The sequence below is a fragment of the Hemicordylus capensis genome, chromosome 5 (assembly GCF_027244095.1).
Source record: "Hemicordylus capensis ecotype Gifberg chromosome 5, rHemCap1.1.pri, whole genome shotgun sequence".
NCBI classification, from domain to species: Eukaryota; Metazoa; Chordata; class Lepidosauria; order Squamata; family Cordylidae; genus Hemicordylus; species Hemicordylus capensis.
This window is the reverse complement of record NC_069661.1, coordinates 57,879,715-57,896,277: the sequence shown is the minus strand read 5'-3', so window position 1 is coordinate 57,896,277 and position 16,563 is coordinate 57,879,715. Positions and strand designations below refer to the sequence as shown.

The following is a 16,563-nucleotide window of genomic DNA, read 5'->3' as shown; positions in this document are numbered from 1 at the left end:
CAGGAGTTGAGGGCATGCCCTCTCTCCTGCTGTTACTCCCCGCAACTGGTATTCAGAGGCATTCTGCCTTTGAGGCTGCAGGTGGCCTATGACTAGTAGCTGTTGATAGACCTCTCCTCCATAAAGTTATCCAAACCCCTCTTGAAGCCAGCCAGGTTGTTGGCTGTCACCACATCTTGTGGCAGAGAATTCACAAGTTGATTATGCATTGTGTGAAAAAGTACTTCTTTGACGTGGTCTATGTGCTTTACACGAATGGGCTTTGCGCCTGCGTAGAGACCTTGTCGGAGCTTCCCAAGCTAGATACCAGACTTTTGGCGGTAACCCAGCCCCCTCGGTATATAGGTGGCTGCGCTGGCTTCCCTCTCCAGTCTTTCTTTGTCGGCGGACAAATCGACATAGTTAGGAATAGCTAGAGAAGGTCTCAGCTTTCCCAAACTGTTTTTATCCTACTTTTATTTCAGTATCTCCCTCCATTAGCGTTTTTCTTTTCCCCCGGTACCCCTCCCCTTTCCTTTGCACCGTGGCCCCCGGGCCTGGCACTATACAACTTTCTCTTGATTTCGGCCTATAGCCAAGACTACAAACTTTAAGCAGTGTGGTCGCTGCAAGGCAAAGATTCCATCTACCGACGGCCACAAACTTTGCTTATTTTGTTTGGGGGAATCCCACAAAGTTGATTCCTGTGCCCATTGTGTGGCGTTTACTAAACAGGCACGGAAAAGTTGGGCTTCTCGCCTTCGATCTTGGCTCTGGGAACAGGCCTTAAAATTTTTGGGCTCCACAAAATCGAAACCGACTATAAAATCGTCAACGAATGGCTCTCCTCCAGCCCAGGGCTTATAGCCCATTTCCTCCCCTCTAGGGATCGTGGTATCCACACCTGAGGCGAATTTGCCTGTCCATCCTGGCGCTCAGGCTTTGACGTTGGTACCAACAACCTCTGTGGCAGTGGCGATTTCAAGGGCAGCGTTCATTGAACCACAGTCAGCCCAACTGCCAAAGAGAAAGAAGGACCGTCGAGTTTGTGAGGAAGCCCCTCCAAAAAAAGAGACGAAGACCGGCTCACGATACCGAGTGACGGTCTCGTACCCTTCAAACCAAGACTATTCTCGATACCGATGTGCAATATGCCTCTCACAATCCCTCACGATCCCGTCTACGAATCCGAACAGGAATCTGATTCAGAGCAGATTCCACAAGAACAACCCAGACAGTGGACCAGTCGGGAACTCAAAGCGGCTCTGGATGAGCGCTACGCGAGACAGTTGAAGCAAGAGTTGGACTATTACTACGTTGACCGAGATGTCCTACCAGCATCAGACAGCGAGTGCTGTCAAAGTGGTGCAGTACAGACCCACTTCTCCCCTTCTTTTGGCATTGATGTCGTTGATACCAAAACCTCGCTCAGGATCATCCACATTTCCACCTCCGGTACCACCTCGTACCACGTCTCTTCTACCTCCCTGGGTTCCGCCTAGAAATTACCCTATTCAGATGGCAACTGCCATCGTTACCCCGAATGCAAGACCTGCTTCTGCCAGACCCAAGTTGCACACCCCCCCTTTTCCGATTTCTAGAGACTCTTCTGACTCCTCTTCAGATGATGAGGGTCCAAACTCCTCGATTTCAGATCGCATCTCATTGGGTTCGTCCCCACCAACGCTTATTCTGGAACCCAGACCCAGCTTGCCTTCAGAAGAATTCAAAATATATGCAGATTTCATCTCTAGAATGGAATCTTCCTTGGGGGTTCAATTTTCCCAAGAGGATAAAGCAGACTCAGATCCTCTTTTTCAACTAATTGAGGAGGATGCCTGAGCATCAGTATCTCTTCTCCTGAACCCTTTGATTCTGAAGGTTGCCAAGGCATCCTGGCAAAAACCATCTTCCCTCCCTCAGACCTCTAAGAAACTTGACACCTTCTACAAGATCCATGCCTTGGCGGATCAGGATGACTCCTTCCTTAAACAGCACCCTTCCACTAACTCCATAGTGGTGGAATCCGCCTTATCCAAGTTCCACGGATATACTTCCTCTTCTCCCCCTGACAAAGAGGGCAAGAAACTAGACACCTTTGGAAGGCATCTACATTCCATTTCCTCCCTTTTAACAAGAATTACTAATTATCAAGCCTACTATGCCGGGTACCAATCTTTTCTGTGCGACCGTATTGCCCCCCTTTCTTGATCACCTGCCAGAAGAGCAACAAGGCCGGGCACGGGTGTTCTTCTGTGAGGCCACACAGGTTTCTAAACAGGAGCTCCATGCTATCCGCCACGCCACTGAAGGCGCTGCCAAGGTGATGGCAACTTCTGTTGCTATTCGATGGCATGCCTGGCTCCGCTCTTCAGGTTTCACCCCTGATGCCAGGTCCAGAATAGAAGACCTTCCATTCTGTGGTTCTTCCGTATTTGGAGAGAAAACGGATGATACTCTTCAGAAAGTTCAAAAACTCTGCAATACAGCGTGTTCTATGGGGTTTCAGCAATCCTCCTCTTGACCCTATAGATCTCAAAAATGGCAACAGCATCAACAATAGCTTTCCAGAGCTCAACAGTTCCAGGACAAATCGTTTCGTTCTCCCAGATTCCAGCCATACCGAAAGCGATCCCAGATCGTCACCTCGAAACAATACCAAGCACCCTAGAGCTTTGCAATCCACATCCAAGCAACAATGACACGCTCCCTCCCCCACTATGGGGAACCAGACTCTCCCCTTACATTTCCGCCTGGGAGAGCATCACCAGACTCTTGTGTTCTAACCATTATCAGAATAGGATACGCCATAGAATTTGCATCCACTCCTCCATCCCGAACTATCTCTAGGTGGGTGGTTCGCACCATCTCCCTTGCATACCAGATTTCAAAGAAACCTCCTCCATCCTCGATACGAGCGCACTCGATGAGGGCGTTTGCAGCTTCTATGGCTTTCGACAGGTCCATCCCTTTGGAGGTCATCTGTCAAGCGCCTACGTGGGCTTCGAAGCACTCGTTCATTCAACACTACGCCCTAGACATCCAAGCCAGAAAAGACAGCATTCGGCAGGGCAGTGTTACAATCCATCTTTCCCTGATCCCGCCTACAGGTGAACACGGCACGGGTGCAGCTTGCTATGCGCCCATTTGTGTAAAGCACAGAGACCACGTCGAAGAACAACAGGTTGCTTACCTATAACTTGGGTTCTTCTAGTGGTCATCTGTGCTCTTACATCCATCCTCCCTTCTTATGTCTTTTCTGCTAGTCTCTTTCAGAATTGCAGACTCAGAAGACTGGAGAGGGAAGCCCGCGCAGCCACCTATATACCGAGGGGTCGGGGTTACTGCCAAAAGTCTGGTATCTAGCTTGGGAAAATCCGACAAGGTCTCTGTGCAGGCGCAAAGCCCATTTGTGTAAGAGCACAGATGACCACTAGAAAGAACCCAAGTTACAGGTAAGCAACCTGTCGTTCCAATTGTTGGTCCTAGATTTCCCGGCAATCAATTTCATGGGATAACCCCTGGTTCTTACGTTATGAGAGAGGGAGAAGAATTTCTATCCACTTTCTCCACTCCATGCATGATTTTATAGACCTCTATCATGTCTCCCTGTAGTCTTTCTTCTAAACTAAATAGCCCCAGGTGTTGTAGCCTTGCCTCATAAGAAAGGTGCTCTAGGCCCCTGATCATCTTGGCTGCCCTCTTCTGCACCTTTTCCAGTTCTACAATGTCCTTTTTTCGATGTGGTGACCAGAATTGTACGCATTACTCCAGGTGTGGCCGCACCATAGTTTGTATAAGGGCCTTATAATAGCCGTTTTATTTTCAGTCCCCTTCCTAATGATCCTTAGGATGGAATTGGCCTTTTTCATAGCTGCCACAAATTGAGTTGACACTTTCAATGAGCTGTCCACCACAACCCCAAGATCCCTCTTCTCGTCAGTCACAGACAGCTCTGATCCCATCAGCATATACTTGAATTTGGGGTTCTTTGTCCCAATGTGCATCACTTTACACTTGCCAACATTGAACCGCATTTGCCACTTTGTTGCCCACTCCCCCAGTTTGGACAGATCCTTTAGGAGCTCCTCACAATCCGTTTTGGATTTCACTACCCAAAAGAGTTTGGCATCATCTGCAAATTTGGCCACCTCGCTTCTTACCCCTACTTCTAGATCATTTATGAATCAATTAAAGAGCACCAGTCCCAGTACACATCCCTGGGGGACCCCACTTCTTACTTCCCTCCATTGTGAAAACTCTCTATTTATACCTATCCTCTGTTTCCTGTCTTTCAACCAGTTAGCAATCCACACATGTACTTGTCCCCTTATCCCATTACTGTTAAGTTTCCTCAGGAGTCTTTGATGAGGAACTTTGTCAAAAGCTTTTTGGAAGTCCAGGTATACTATGTCAACAGGATCACCTTGGTCCACACACTTGTTGACACTCTCAAAGAACTCCAAAAGTATTGTGAGGCAAGATTTACCTTTGCGGAAGCCATGCTGGTTCACTCCCAGCAGGGCCTGTTCTTCTATGTGCTTTATAATTTTATCCTTGAGGATGCTTTCCATCAATTTAACGTCTGGAACCAGACGTTAAGCTAACCGGCCTGTAACTTCCCGGATCTCTCTCTGTCCACATTCAGTAAAGGTAAAGTGTGCTGTTGAGTCGATTTCGACTCCTGGAGACCACAGAGCCCTCTGGTTGTCTTTGGTAGAATACAGGAGGGGTTTACCATTGCCTCCTCCCACGCAGTTTGAGATGATGCCTTTCAGCATTGTCCTATATTGCTGCTGCCCAATATAGGTGTTTCCCATAGTCAGGGAAACTTAACAGTGGGGATTCAAACTGGCAATCTCTGGCTTGGTAGTCAAGTCGTTTCCCCGCTGCGCCATTAGCTGGCTCCTTCACAGACTCCCACTGCCACTCTCAACAAGTAATCCTGGATTTGTTGCTTGCTCACCTACAGCTTGGTGTAGCCTTTATTTAGCCAAACCTACTGATGACTGGCTTGTGTCTTAGAAGGTGGTGAACGTGAAGATGAAGATTATGAAGAAGGAAATGAAACTGCTGACGGAAGTCAGGAAGAAGAGGGCAATAAATCAAATAAATCTGGCTCAGAAGATGAGGTAAGGTTTCCTAGAATCAGATGTCCATAAAACTGATCCAGTTGAAATGTATATGTTCCAGTCTTGTAGAACAAGGGGCATCATGACAACTTTCCCACACTACTAATTTAAAAAGTGTATCTTGGTGCTTCCGGTATTAAATTTCTGTTGATGTGAGATTAGTACCTGTCACTACTGTGCTTGAAGCTAGATACTTGCCTTTATATTAGACCAGCCTAAATTTTGTTCTTGGAATGTGTAATTGTAAGGTTCTAGCAATTTTGATGAAAGCTGTTTGCTATTGCTCTTCCTCAGAGGCCACCATTCTGTTGTCCTTTTACTTGTTATAGCTGGTTCAGCTATATATAACATTGTGTTAGGTTTCAAACTGTTTGTTAGGGAACTCTATTATTCCTTGGATGCATTGGGGCCAATTTCAAATGCTAGACAAACTTCCATGAGACATTTGGCCAGTTTTCCCTTTAAATAAACTGCAAGGAGAGGTGGGATATGTATTAGGGCTTGTTCTTAGTAGGGATGTGCACGAATCTATTTTATTTTCAATTTGATTTGTGCACAAACTGATTCACCCCTGATTTGTCTTGAATCTGAATCTGTCCACCCTGAATCACCCAATCCGATTTGATTTGATTCAATTTGGACCACTTATAAAGGTTCTAGGGGCACCAGATTTGGGTAGTGAGTCGGTCCCCATGGATGCCACCTACCACCCAAATTTGAAGGCAGTGGGGCACTTGATTGCTTTTTAATGATTTTGTTTTGTTTTTAATTTTGTATATTTCTACCATCGGAAATATTGGGGATTCGATGTCTCCCTATCCTAACCCTAACGTGGATCCCCAGCTTTAATTTTTTTTAAAGCGCGCGCACACACACAAAGCTAAGCTCTAGCCCTTGTAGAAGTGGAGTTAATGTGTGGTCACTATTCTTCAAGTGTTTGGATACTTTGGTGTATAATAATTTTACCTCATTGAATCCCTATGAGCATCCCTAGTTATTAGTCCATGTGAGGCAACAGTGAAGCACAACATCCCTAGCCAACCTCAGAAGGAACGGCATGTGTGCTCTCAAATCTCTGCAGTGTGTAGGCATTCTGTGGCAGACGTGCACCAGCTCCTTGGCAGACAATGATTAAACAGTGAGGCTCCCCACTTCCCCTTGCATGTGGGGGAAGGAAGATCTCTATTTCTGTTGTTTTAGAATATACAGAGAATTCTTGTGATGTCCAAACCTGGCAAATCCCAGCTTGTACTAAGTATGATTTGCAAACAAACAAGGGTATGAAATGAGATTGAATTCAATTTCATTCTCTTTCATATCCTGGCTTGATCACAAACTATGGATCTGGGTCGTGATCCGTTGAATCTATTAGAATGGGTTCTGTGCCTGTGCGGAAGCCTCTCGGTGTCGAGTTGTACAACTCCTTTTCGGCGCCTGTGCCCCGCCTCACGTGACCACATGGTTATTTAAGGCGGGAGGAAGTGTAGGCACCTCAGTTCCTTTGCGACCGCCGTGGAGATCGGTTCACTCGGTTTCTACGGCTCCTTCATTCTGGTTCTTTAATCTCTTCAAAAGTTCTACTAATATTCTTGTATTCTCCGGCTCTGACCTTGGACTGGCTTTTGGAAAGGATTCTCTGTGTGACGATTCTGTTATACCGCAGAATATTCATGGTCTGGGAGTACTTCTGGATTCACACCTCTCCCTGGTTCCTCAGGTTGAGGCGGTGGCCAGGGGTGCTTTCTATCAGCTCCGGCTGATACGCCAGCTGCGCCCATTTCTCAAGATCAATGATCTCAAAACTGTGGTACATCTGTTGGTAATCTCCAGACTGGACTTTTGTAATGTGCTCTACATGGGGCTGCCTTTGTATGTAGTCCGGAAACTTCAGTTGGTTCAGGATGCGGCTGCCAGGTTGGTCTCTGGGTCATCTTGGAGAGACCATGTTACTCCTTTACTGATGGAGTTACACTGGCTGCCAATAGGTTTCCGGATGAAATACAAAGTGCTAGTTATAACTTACATAGCCCTAAACGGCTTTGGTTTAGGCCCTGGGTATCTAAGAGAGCGTCTTCTTCATTACAAGCCCCACCGCCCATTGAGGTCATCTGAGGAGATCCGTCTCCAGTTACCACCAACTCGTTTGGTGGCTACACAGAGACGGGCCTTCTTGGTCGCTGCCCCGAGATTGTGGAATGCGCTCCCTGCTGAGATACGATCTTCCCCATCTCTGGTAATTTTCAAAAAACACATGAAAACCCATCTCTTCACCCAAGCTTACTCAGTATCCTAAATTTTGGGGGTTTTAAAATCTGGTTTATTTTAAAATTTAAAACCTGATTTCGGGGGTTTTAATTACTGTAATGGTTTAATTGTTGTTTTTAAATGTTTTAAAATTGTTATATTGTTTTTAATTTGTTTTAGCTCTTTACTGTTTTTAGTGGTTTGTTTTAACTGTAAATTGCCCTGAGCCATTTTGGAAGGGCGGTATATAAATTAAATAAATAAAAATAAATAAAAATACCACCTGATCGGACTGACTTCTGGCTTTAGAACCTGGACTGCTTAACGATTGCTGTCTACTCAAAAAAGTATTTGTTTGACGAACTGATTGAACGGCTACTGGCTTTGACTTCAGACTGATAACGACTACGTCTTCGTGAGTAACTATGAATACCCAAAAGGGTAAAAAGACCTTCAAATGCTGTGAGAAATGCAAAGCAAAATTGCCCTCACAAGATGCGCATAATTTGTGTTTGCTCTGTTTGGTTGAAGCTCATGTTACCTTCTCATGTAAGATTTGCCAATCATTTTCTAAACAAACGAGGAGAAACAGAATTTCGTTTGAGGGCCGCGATCTATGATGATGTTTTGGCTGCACCTTCTGCTGAGGGAAGAAAATCTCCTCAGGCGCATGGCTCGGGGGCCCTGGCTTCCGCCCAGTCTAAAACCCCGTTGCCCACCATAAAGACCCGAAGTCCTCAAAGAGTTCGAGGGATAAAATGGCGGCTGCAGCTGAGCCCACTGCGAAAACATGGAAGCTATCAACATCGAGCTCGACTCCATCGCCAAAATCAGCTCAGGAAGTGGTCTTTGTGTCGATATCGAAACCCTCGACGTCGACCACTCCATCGGCACCAACAGCGGCTCAACAGACTGAACCCTCGACATCGGCAGCAGCACAAGTTGGGCTGTCAACACTGAAGCCGGGATCAACACTGAGAGAGACCTCGGCATCAAGCCCTGCCATCATGTCGGTATCGATGTCGATGAAGGCACCAACCTCAATTCAACTTCCAGAAGGGATGCCTTCCACTCTGATGCCGACACTGCCGATACCATCTTTGCGAGATTTACAACCGCCACCAACCCCGATACGATCCCCTTCGACATCGGGACATGGAGCACAGCCTTCGATGTTGAATACGATGTATTAAGGACTGATATAGTAAAATCCCCATTATATACCATCTGTGTCCTTGTGACATGGAAGAAATTGAATCAATCATACATGCTTTTATACTGCAGATTTTATCCCGATATGTAACACAATTTAACTTTGCCCCTTTTTACTGGAATGTTTGGGTCACTCTGATGACTTTAATGTAACATTGTTCCTAGCAGACTGAAGGTATCAGACCCCTTATAACATTGCTAAGTTTTGCTTTTTAGCCTCTGACAGCAGTTTGTTTAGCTCTGATGTATCACCAATTATTAATTCTGTTTTTTCTTGCTGGCCTATGGCCGTAATAAAGAAATTCTATTCGATTCGTTGAATACGCCAATGAACATTACAGCTGTTACACCTCAATTCCGAGCTCCCCTGACATTTGCAGTTGAAGAGGCCGACTTTTCGGATATGGAGGGGACGGCTTTGGATCCGGGGACAACACATTCTCTTCTTACAATGTTGGACTCGGCAGCTAACGCTCCTTCTACATTCCAGGGCTTTCCGCGCTCAGAGGATGAGCCCCCCCAATCCAATCCACAATTACTGAACGCTGCACAACTCTCCACCTCAACGCTGTGGCACACATGTGGTTTCAGTCACAAAACATCCCCATCTAAAGAGATAGCATTTCCTGGTGCGTCTTCACCAGGACTGGCCTATAACTACAATGAGGATCGAGTTTGGCAATGAGCCACGTCTTCGACCACTGTGCCTCCAGTTACCACCACTCTACCACTCCGTCCACTCTCTTTAGGGAGAGCCCCTCTTTCCCCGAAACCGGTGCTCTCCAATGCCTCAACCCAAACCATGACGAATATGTCTACGAAAGCGACACAAACTACTCAGCATGTCACTATCATAGCGGTCCAAATAGAGGACCTGCCCTTGCCTACCCACCCCCCGGCCAATAGAGTCACCAGGTGGTGGGCCTTCACACCACTCTCCTTCCAAACTTCCGTCAGATGACAGCCACCATGGCTCCTCCGACTTTGAGTCCGACACGGAAACGGTAGAGGCTGACCCCTCGCCGGATATGGCCACACCCGCCCACGTATCACCAACGGAGGAATTAAAAGCGTACCGCTCATGTGAAGCAAATGGCAACCGCTTTGGGATTAGATTTATTCTCACAAGTCAAGACCATTGATGATCCAGTCTAGAGTTTCATGGCCAGGTCCCAGTCAGCACAACCGGTAGCTCTGTCTCTGCTGCCCATCATCTCAAATGCCGCTCAGTGCACTTGGCAGGTCCCACACACGTCCATGCCAATGTCTAAGAGGTTAGAAGATCTTTACAGAATTCAGGAACAGGATAACACCTACTTATTCAAGCACCCTGTCCCAAACTCACTGGTCATTGACTGTGCGACCACATCCAGATCAGGTCACCGGCATACCACTCTGGCGGATAAGGAGGGCAGAAAGTTAGATGTTATGGGGAGAAAATTATACTCCACCTCTTGCCTCTCCATCAAGGTGGCTAATTACTTGGCCTGCATGGCCAAATACAGCTACTGCATTTGGGAGAATCTCGAGAAGGACATTGACTCATTGTCTCCAGAAGAACTTAAAGTTCGCTTTTGTAAAACTTGACAAAAAGCAGGGGATCTCACGTGTCAGCAATTGAGCATGGCTAAACACTTAACAGAATCAGAATCTAGATCTATCACCACTGCAATTATTCTCCATTGTCATGCTTGGCTGCGATGAGCAGCCCTGCAACAGGATGTGAAAAATAAGATAGAAGTTCTTCCTTTTGGGAAAGGCCTTTTCTCAGAGGAAGCGGACGCAACTATGGAAAAAATGAAGAAATCAAAATTCACAGCCAAAACATTCACTTCTTCAACTTCAACTTCGTACTCTAACAAGCAAAGATCTTACTACTGTCCCCATACGTCCTACAGACCACAGGAACGCCGGGACTTCCGTAAGAGTTATCAACCTTTCATTAAACGCCCTGGGCAACAAAAAGGTAGGTATACCCCTACACAACGTGGGAAACAAGTGAGGGCACCAAACAGTGACCCTGAGATACAGGACAGCCCATCACACCATCCACATCTATCACTGCATCACCTTTGTTCTCCCTCCCAAAACATCCAGGAGGTCGACCACCCGACCTATACCATCAACCAGTCGGTACAACTAGCCAACAACATCAGATTAGCAAGTCATGCACAAGCATGGTGCCACATAACATCAGACCGCTGGGTCCTAAAGATTGTCGCATCAGGCTACGCGATAGAGTTCAAGACATGCCCGCTATTCAGGGGCCTTATCTTTATGAGGTCGCCACCTGCCTTGCTACTAGAAGTGAAGGAACTCCTGCGCAAGAAGGCGATAGTCCCGGTGCGATGGGCAAATCGGCGGGAGGGGTTTTACTTCCGTTATTTCCAGATCCCGAAAAGAGATGGTGGGATACGACCAATCATGGACCTCAGACATCTCAACAAGTTCGTTCAAGTGAAAAGGTATCAGCTGACGACATTGCAGGACATCCTACCGCTGCTACATCGAGAGTGGTGGCTTGTAATGTTAGACTTAAAGGATGCCTACCTTCATATAGGGATTCGACTGTCCCACCAAAAGTACCTGAGGTTCACCATAGGAACATCAATATATCAATATCAAGTCCTCCCGTTCGGTCTCTGCACTGCCCCAAGTGTATTTACAAAATGCATGGCGGTCGCAGTGGCTCACTTAAGGACAAAAGGCCTGAAGCTCTTCCCCTGCTTGGACGACTGGCTGCTGACATCCAGAGACAAAAAAGAGTTGCTTCTACAGATTCAGTACATGCTGGACCTTCTCTGAGACCTAGGAATACAAATCAACTGAAAGAAGTCTCACCTGACTCCAGTATGCACCATATCTTACATTGGGGCAGTACTAGATGCAGATGCAGGGAGAGCATTCTTGCCAGAGGAACGTTACCAGACCATAGCACTAATGGTTTGGGAGTTTCAACACAATCCATTGCAAACAGCGCGTCAGAAACACCTGCTAGGCCTGATGGCCTCCTGCAAGTCAACTGTACGATACACCCAGTTGAAAATGCGAAAGCTTGAGCTATGGTTCCTGCATTCCTCTTGCATAAACAGAGACAGCCCAACAAAACGACTACATCTACCTCTACCAATCCTACAATCCCTCTCTTGGTGGACGGGAAGTCCCAACTTACTCAGAGGGGTGCCCTTTCAAGCACAGGCCCCGTCAGTGTGGGTCACGACGGATGCTTCGCTCCAGGGTTGGGTTGGCCATTGCAATCCCACATTGGCACAGGGCCTCTGGACCCGCTCCCAACGCCAGTTCCACATAAACTTCTTAGAGTTACTGGCAGCTTACCAAGCCATGAAAGCCTTCCTACCGATGCTAAGAGGGAGGGTAGTACAACTCCACTTAGACAACACTACTGCCATCGCCTACCTGAACAGGCAGGGCGGGACAGTCTCCAGGTCACTGTGTGCGCTGGGCATTCAGATTTGGCATTAGTGTATCAAGAACAGCATCACTCAATAGCCATCCACATCAAGGGCACAGACAACATTCTGGCGGATGGCCTCAGTCGTTCATTCTCGATGGGAACCCGACACGAGTGGGAACTGAACGATACATACCTGCACAAAATATTCCTGCTCTGAGGTCACCCGGAGGTCGACTTATTTGCTACAGCACAGAACACAAAGTGCAGGCTGTTCTGCTCGAGGGCAGGCCATGAACCACAGTCTTTGGGAGATGCTTTCCAGATGGAGTGGTCGGAACTGTGGACTTGCATGTCCCCCCCCCCCTTTGCCTCTTGTGAGCAGAGTTGTGGCGCGTCTACTAGCAGGCCATGTGAAGTGCATCCTGGTCACACCTTGGTGGCCCCACCAAGCATGGTTTCCACATCTACTCAAACTAGCTGCGACTTATCATAGACTCCCGAACCGTCCCGACCTCCTGATTCAGGAAGACAGCCGCCTTCTACATCCGGAAGTGCTCACTGTACAACTGACACCGTGGAAGATCGACTGCTGAAGCGAATCATGCTAAATCAGCATAAGCCATCTACAAGAAAAAACTATGCTAACAAATGGAAGAGGTTTGCTATCTATGCTTCTTGCCATGGCCTCTAGCTTCTTGCTTCTCTCCCTAAGGAGGTCTCCGTCCGTGAGGTCCTGCTTCATTTGACCACTCTAAAATCGGGAAAGCTATCAAATGTCTTGATAAAGGTCTTCCTGGCTGCACTTTCTTCTTGCCACCCAGGATGGGATGGAAAAACAGTATTCTCCCATCGCTAATGCAAGAGCTTCCTGAAAGGCCTCATCAATTTGTATCCTCCCATCCAAAAACCTCTGGAACAGTGGAGCTTCTCGCTGGTCCTCTCTGCACTAACTGAACCGCTATTCGAACCCATGCATTCCGCAATGGTGAAGCTGGCATCTCTGAAAACAGCTTTTTTAATGGCTATCACCACTGCTCGCAGGGTCAGTGAACTCACGGCCCTTCGAATGGATGTCCCTTATGCCCAGTTCTACCCAGATAAAGTTCTCCTCCAGCCGGATATCACCCTTTTGCCTAAAATTGTGACGGACTTCCACATCAATCAAGACATGGTGCTTCCTACCTTCTTTAAGTCACCGACTACGCCATTGGAAAAGCCTGCACCTGCACTCCTTGGATGTATGCAGAGCGCTTCTCTATTACCTTTCAAAGACTAAACCCTTCCGCTCCTCAAAAAGACTATTCGCCGCCTATAAGGGAGTGAAGATAGGACAGGCATTGTCTAGGCAGAGGCTTTCACACTGGATTGTCGAAGCCATCCTGCTGGCATACTCTTTACAAGAAGTTCAGCTGCCAAAAACCATCAGGGTGCATTCCACGAGAGCTTATGGTGCTTCGGCTGCTCACCTGTCTGGCATATCGTTTCAAGACATCTGCAAGGCCGCTACATGGTCTTCTGAACAACCATTTGTAAGGCACTTCGCTATAGACTTGCAGTCTGCTGTGGAGGTGAATTTTGGGAGAGGTGTCCTCAAAAGGGTTTTGCAATAACTCTACTGCTCCCTCCTCCTTATGGAGCTAACTAAACACCCATTCTAATGGATTCAGTGGATCATGACCCAGATAAACAGGTTGCTAACCTGTATCTGATGATCTGGTAGTGATCCGTTGATATCCATTAGACCCTCCCGAACCTCCCCTCCACAGTAGTACTTACCTCGCTATAGTAGAACTTACCTGTTTATTCAACTGCTTTGGCGGTCTCTAAGGAACTGAGGTGCCTGCACTTCCTCCCACCTTAAATAACCTCGTGGGGTGGGGCGCAGGTGCTGAAAAGGAGCTGTACAACTCGACACTGAGAGGCTTCTGCACAGGTTGACTCAGCCTTCCATCCTTCCATCCAACCCACAAGGTTGACTCAGCCTTCCATCCTTCCAAGGTCAGTAAAATGAGTACCCAGAATGTTGGGGGCAATATGCTAAATCATTGTAAACCGCTTAGAGAGCTCCGGCTATAGAGCGGTATATAAATGTAAGTGCTATTGCTATTGCTAATGGATATCAACGGATCACTACCAGATCATCAGTTGCAGGTGAGCAACCTGTTTTTATAACAACCTGAGACTTTTCAATTTGATTTTAATGATGCACCCTGGCTTCTTACAGAAGTTTTAAAAAGTACTCTCTCTTCACATGGAAGGAAAACAGGGAGCACACTAGCCGAAGGCTTGCAATCATCGTATTTAATACATGGTTTTGTGTGATGTTTGAACCAGGCCAGTGTGGAAAGTGTTCCATGTAGAGAGTTTGAAAACTGTTGGGTTGAGACTAGAGCATGCCAGCTTTCAACTGCCTCTTTATTCTCTCATTCATTTGTATTCAGATGGATGGATAATCTTCATTCAAAAATGGAAGGTTAGGATTAATATAAATCAATCAATCAATATCTTTATTAGAGTACTTGACCAGATTTCAGCATTAGAGTACAAAGTTAATGTTCAATGCAGTCGATACAGTCTGTTCAATATCACAGTTCTACTTAAGTAGAAGACGTCTCCCCAAATCAGGGAATATCCTTACCTAACTGATAGCGGGAGCCCATTAATACAAGTCTGTAATTTTTGACACGAAACCTTACTCATAAATACAAAGTAATGGGTTTCAAGTTAACATGACAAAAGCATCAAGGCTAAAGAAGGGGAGAAAAAACTGAACATTTAGACACAATTTCAGTGAAGAACATAATCATATTGTGTTTTGAAAACCTGCTTTGAGTAAACCTTTTTCCTCAGATGAAAGAAGCAGATGAAAGCACAGGTTCCGGTGACGGGCCAACAAAATCAGTGCGCAAAAGAAGAGTACGAAAGGACTAACTTATTTCCAGCTAGTATTGACAGTTCCTGACTACAGAACATGGGCATTTTGGTTTGTCTACCAGCATGCAGGTTGTTGAGTCTTAAACTAAAATAAAGACTGAACTCAATTATTTAGCCGCCCACTTCCATTTTCCAGCCCAGTCCCTCTTAATCTTGTAAGTTTTTTCCTAATTTGAGAAAAAACTGTGAAGTTACTTGTTTGTTCATGGAATAAAAGGTGATATGACTGATTTATTGTAAATATTCTTTGAAGTTACTTAGATAATATTGTTGGAAATTATTTTGGCTTCACATACTACCTTTTAAAAAGCTCAAATATGGGAATATATTTTTTGCAGCGTTAGCACAAATGCACTGTTTTTACACTTTAGATTAAAAGGAATAAACAGTAGTTGTAACATCCACTAGAGGATGCCTCTTAGAGCAGATGATGCCAACTTTCTGTGCTGAGCTGCATGCAATAACTGTGATTTGGCCATTTGAGTACATCAACTTTTTTTTTTACAGTAATGTCAACCTGCAGTTCATTTATCACGTGTTAGTTTGACATTTGTTGCAGTTGCTCTTTTGTTTTACAGAGAACCACATTGTCATTAATTATAAACTGCATGTTTTACATTTAAATGCAAAAATGTTAACTACATTCCAGTAAAACTGTGTACAGGAGCCTTTTTCACATTTTTATAGTTTCATGTTTCAAGCCAGAGTGGCATAACCCGTTTACAAAATATTTGCTAAGTGTATATTGCCTCCTGAATAAAAATATTTAATATAATCTGTTTTAATTTAATCTCATTTATTCCTGTGATATTAAAACACAATATCCTTAGCATCTGGAATCAAGGCACGGTACTCCATATCAGATGATATCTCTAGATTTGTCTCTAAACATACATGCAGTTATTTGCTTATAGAAATTGTCAGAAAAAAGTGAATTCTCTTTAGAAAAGATGATCCTGTATAGCAACTATCAGATAATTCCACATAAACTGCTTTAGGAACTTTTGTTGAAAAGTGGTATATAAACATTCATTGTATATGGAATTCTGCTAGCCAACAGGAATGGAAATTGGCTAGATTATGCCAGTTATTTTTAATTTTGATTTTTAACCTGTTTACAACCAGGTTTAAGGCTGTCTCAATCTGGCTCAAGCACCACAAAATCAGGAAATTGGAACCCAAGGCTGATGCCTTAACAGATGTGCCATGTCACAAATTGTGCTTGCTTACAGACTGTCCTCCATACTTTTTCTTGGTCTTTAAGGCCCAAATCAAGGTGGGAAGGATGGAGTGCCTAGACCAGCATAAATACCCTCTGTTGTCCTGGTCCTGTAGTGCCTTATGAAGCATCTGAGCTTTACTGTATTGCTAGAGCAAGTCCCATTATGTTGCAGTCCCAGATGCAAACTTCAACTGTTATGTCATTCAGCAGGGGAACGTAAAGCCTTAGGTGATGTGGTCAATCCCTTCGGGTGTTAGAGCAAGCATTAGTTCCTGGGGCATTGTGTGACCCCCTTCACCCACCACTGCATTCTCTGGTACTCTGCTTCAGGTGAACCTTTAAAAACTGAATCAGAAGGCACTATGGATTATAGAATATGCTAGTGACTCTAGCACAGGTCTTTTCCACTTAGGTTCTCCTACTGT

The 16,563-nt window shown here is 45.6% G+C and overlaps 2 protein-coding genes across 19 annotated transcripts in view; both read left to right on the top strand.

The window, feature by feature from the left end:
* CLGN (calmegin) overlaps positions 1 to 15,691 on the top strand; it is a 54,432-nt gene extending 38,741 nt beyond the window's left edge. For 16 of the 18 annotated variants that reach the window (XM_053254919.1, XM_053254918.1, XM_053254907.1 and 13 more), the window contains 2 exons: positions 5,005 to 5,111; positions 14,833 to 15,691. In XM_053254919.1, coding sequence (XP_053110894.1) covers positions 5,005 to 5,111; positions 14,833 to 14,913 — 188 coding nt within the window. In that variant the 3' untranslated portion in view covers positions 14,914 to 15,691. The remainder of the gene's footprint in view (positions 1 to 5,004; positions 5,112 to 14,832) is intronic. The other 2 variants (XM_053254902.1, XM_053254900.1) reach the window with 1 other exon arrangement.
* LOC128326962 (uncharacterized) lies at positions 5,119 to 14,826 on the top strand. The gene is made up of 2 exons (XM_053254923.1): positions 5,119 to 13,915; positions 13,954 to 14,826. Exon 1 carries the CDS (start codon positions 10,356 to 10,358, stop codon positions 11,370 to 11,372), a length of 1,017 nt encoding a protein of 338 aa, XP_053110898.1. The 5' UTR covers positions 5,119 to 10,355; the 3' UTR covers positions 11,373 to 13,915; positions 13,954 to 14,826.
* Positions 15,692 to 16,563: the final 872 nt, after the last annotated feature.

Coding starts and splice junctions, on each gene's coding strand:
- LOC128326962 (XM_053254923.1), top strand. CDS start 10,356: ATGGAAAAAATGAAGAAATCAAAATTCACAGCCAAAACATTCACTTCT.